General features: G+C 24.2%; 1 protein-coding gene across 1 annotated transcript; it reads right to left on the minus strand.

Moving 5' to 3' along the window:
- Positions 1-1,986: 1,986 nt before the first annotated feature.
- Positions 1,987-2,566, minus strand: LOC119665372 (ribonuclease P protein subunit p29-like; the record flags this gene model as incomplete). Its single annotated transcript, XM_038074614.1, is given in 1 exon segment — positions 1,987-2,566. A coding segment is annotated over 1 exon segment (549 nt), but the record flags the coding sequence as incomplete, so codon positions are not given.

Genomic DNA, 2,566 nt, shown 5'->3' on the forward strand with positions numbered 1-2,566 from the left:
CATATTTTCCATAAAAAAATTTTTTTCCAGGGTTTTGGTTTAATTATTAATTTGCTCTTATTAACAATAATAGTGTATCTATTATTTTCAAAATTAATTGCAAAAAGGATTTAAAAAATGTGTGGTAATTTAAATATGAATTAATAAAAAAAAAATTGAATTGCATTATTTTAAATTAAAATTGTATATAGTAAATCATTTTTCTAAATTAATGAAATTCTAACTCTCTAACTTTTTATTGCAATTGGGAATAAATTGGGAATAAATAAATGAAACGTTTTCAGTTATTAAATCATCTTACGATAAATAGTTTGACTTATATTTTTCAGATTAAATTCAAACCAAAAATGCTGCTATTATTTTTAACAAAATTTTATTTTGCCCATATAAAAAAGATCAAATAAACATAAATAAATATTTAATGAAATATGTTAACATATAACGTAGTAAAAGTATACATATCCTTCTGTATTTTAAAAGTATATATATTTTTAATTATGCAAATTACTAAAAAGAATTGTTATTTAAAACTAATTATTTATCCCAATTTAACATCAGTATAAATATTTATATTTTCATATATTATGCATTTTAAAAATATATATACTTTCTGCTGTGTAACATGTATAAAGATAAAAAAAAATTTATTTGAACAAATTATATTTAATTTCCATTTGTATTATTAATTATTAAAAATATATGTGCATAATATATATTTTTATAATTAATTATATTCAGACACATAAAGTTCTATTAAACATATTTTTTTGGTAAATTTTATGAATATATACATATACATATTTATGTCATTTTAAACTAAATTCAAACTGCCAATGTTTGAATGGCCAATGCCATTTAGAATCAATGTTATTTTATTATGAAAGTCTTTCTAACTTTAATTTAACTTTTTAACTTTATTATAAATTAACTATTTCAGTTAAAAATATTCCCAATTATTATCCTTTGCAAAAATATAAAAAACAATTGTTGATTTGTGTAGATTTTAAGGCAACATAATTTGTTTATATTACAAATCTTTAATTCAGCTTAAAAATAAATTAATACAAGTTTTATATATTTTGAAATTTTTAAAATCCTTTAAACACACGCTAACGAATTTAATTTGTTTATTAATTAAATTTTAATTTAAACGAGCAAAAATATAATCATTTTAAAAATTATTTAATGTTAGTTTTTAACTATTGTCTCCAAAGAGTTAGTCATAAATAATTTCTTAAAAATAATATGGAAAATATATGAATATATTTTAATAAAAATTTTTATATTATTATATTTATTATTGGAATTTCAAAGCAGCTACAAATATATTCATCACTTTTGTAAAAACAAAACAAAAAACAAGTGTTTTAGATTTTAAGTATAGATAATGCCTTAATAAATTCAATAATTGAAAATACTTCTTTTTCATTTCAAAGTGGTTTATTATTACACTTATTATAAAAATAATTAACAATGAATAAAATATTCGTGTTGCTGTAAAGCTAGACTTTCTTTGTATAGTGACAAAGAAGCTTTATTAAAATTTAGAGGGGTTTTGAATAGCAAAGAAAGAAATAAAGGACAAACACAAAAATTTATTTTTAATTTTATTGAAGTTTGGCTGACCATACAACGCTGTTCGAGTATTGCCAAGTACTCTTCATCAGTGGTCTTTGGAATAATCGAATTTTTATTTAATTAGTTTATAGTCCGTATATAATTTGTTTGGACTGCAAGTGACAGGCTTAGAACTCGTGCCTGTCAAATTAGAAGCGATGACTAATCGTGTTTAACCACAAGAAGCCAAGGCTGCACAAACTTTCAATGGTCAAGTTCCAGGTTTTATTGTCACTTATTTTTATTTAATTAGTGACACCAACCAAAGCACTTGCCGTGCTTTAAATTAGAACGAGCTTATAAACTACAGCTTTATTTTTTGGAAACACAAGTTCAACGAATTGAAAGTTAACTTTTTGGGTTCGCCTATTCTTTATTTTTTTTTTCCAATAATTAACAATTACAATTTTAAAGGTTCTACTAGTGTTTTAATCTTTTTAACCGAACGTTCAGCAGGTCTTATAGTTAAATGTTTGCCAAATATAGTGAACTCAATATTTCCTAAACGCATGCCGAAATTGCATTCACTTTTTGGTATTGTACGTAAATGATCATCTTCGCCTAGAACTTTTAACACATTTTTAGTTTCCAACACAATAATTCCTGCTAAACCCAGTAAAGTTGAAGATTTTGACTCGATCACACGTATGTTTGCACCATGCAAATCCATTTTCACTAGTAATTTACTAAAAGCATCATATGTGGGTTCGTGCAATTGAGGAATTGTATCACCTTCGTTCAAACCAAGATGTTCTTGTGCATATCCTTTCCACAGTTGGTGTAGTGGTAAGAATTCCTTGTATTTTAATTGACGTGTTGGTAATGTAAATAAACCCAGACTGGCATATTCTCGTCTAGTCATGATTGTTGATTTCGTTTTACGCCGTTTCTTCTCTGTATGTTGTTTCTTGCTTTTTGTACCATGTAGCATTGTGACATGATCTGGTAA

The sequence above is a fragment of the Teleopsis dalmanni genome, unplaced genomic scaffold (assembly GCF_002237135.1).
Source record: "Teleopsis dalmanni isolate 2A unplaced genomic scaffold, ASM223713v2 unscaffolded_contig_4809, whole genome shotgun sequence".
NCBI lineage: Eukaryota > Metazoa > Arthropoda > Insecta > Diptera > Diopsidae > Teleopsis > Teleopsis dalmanni.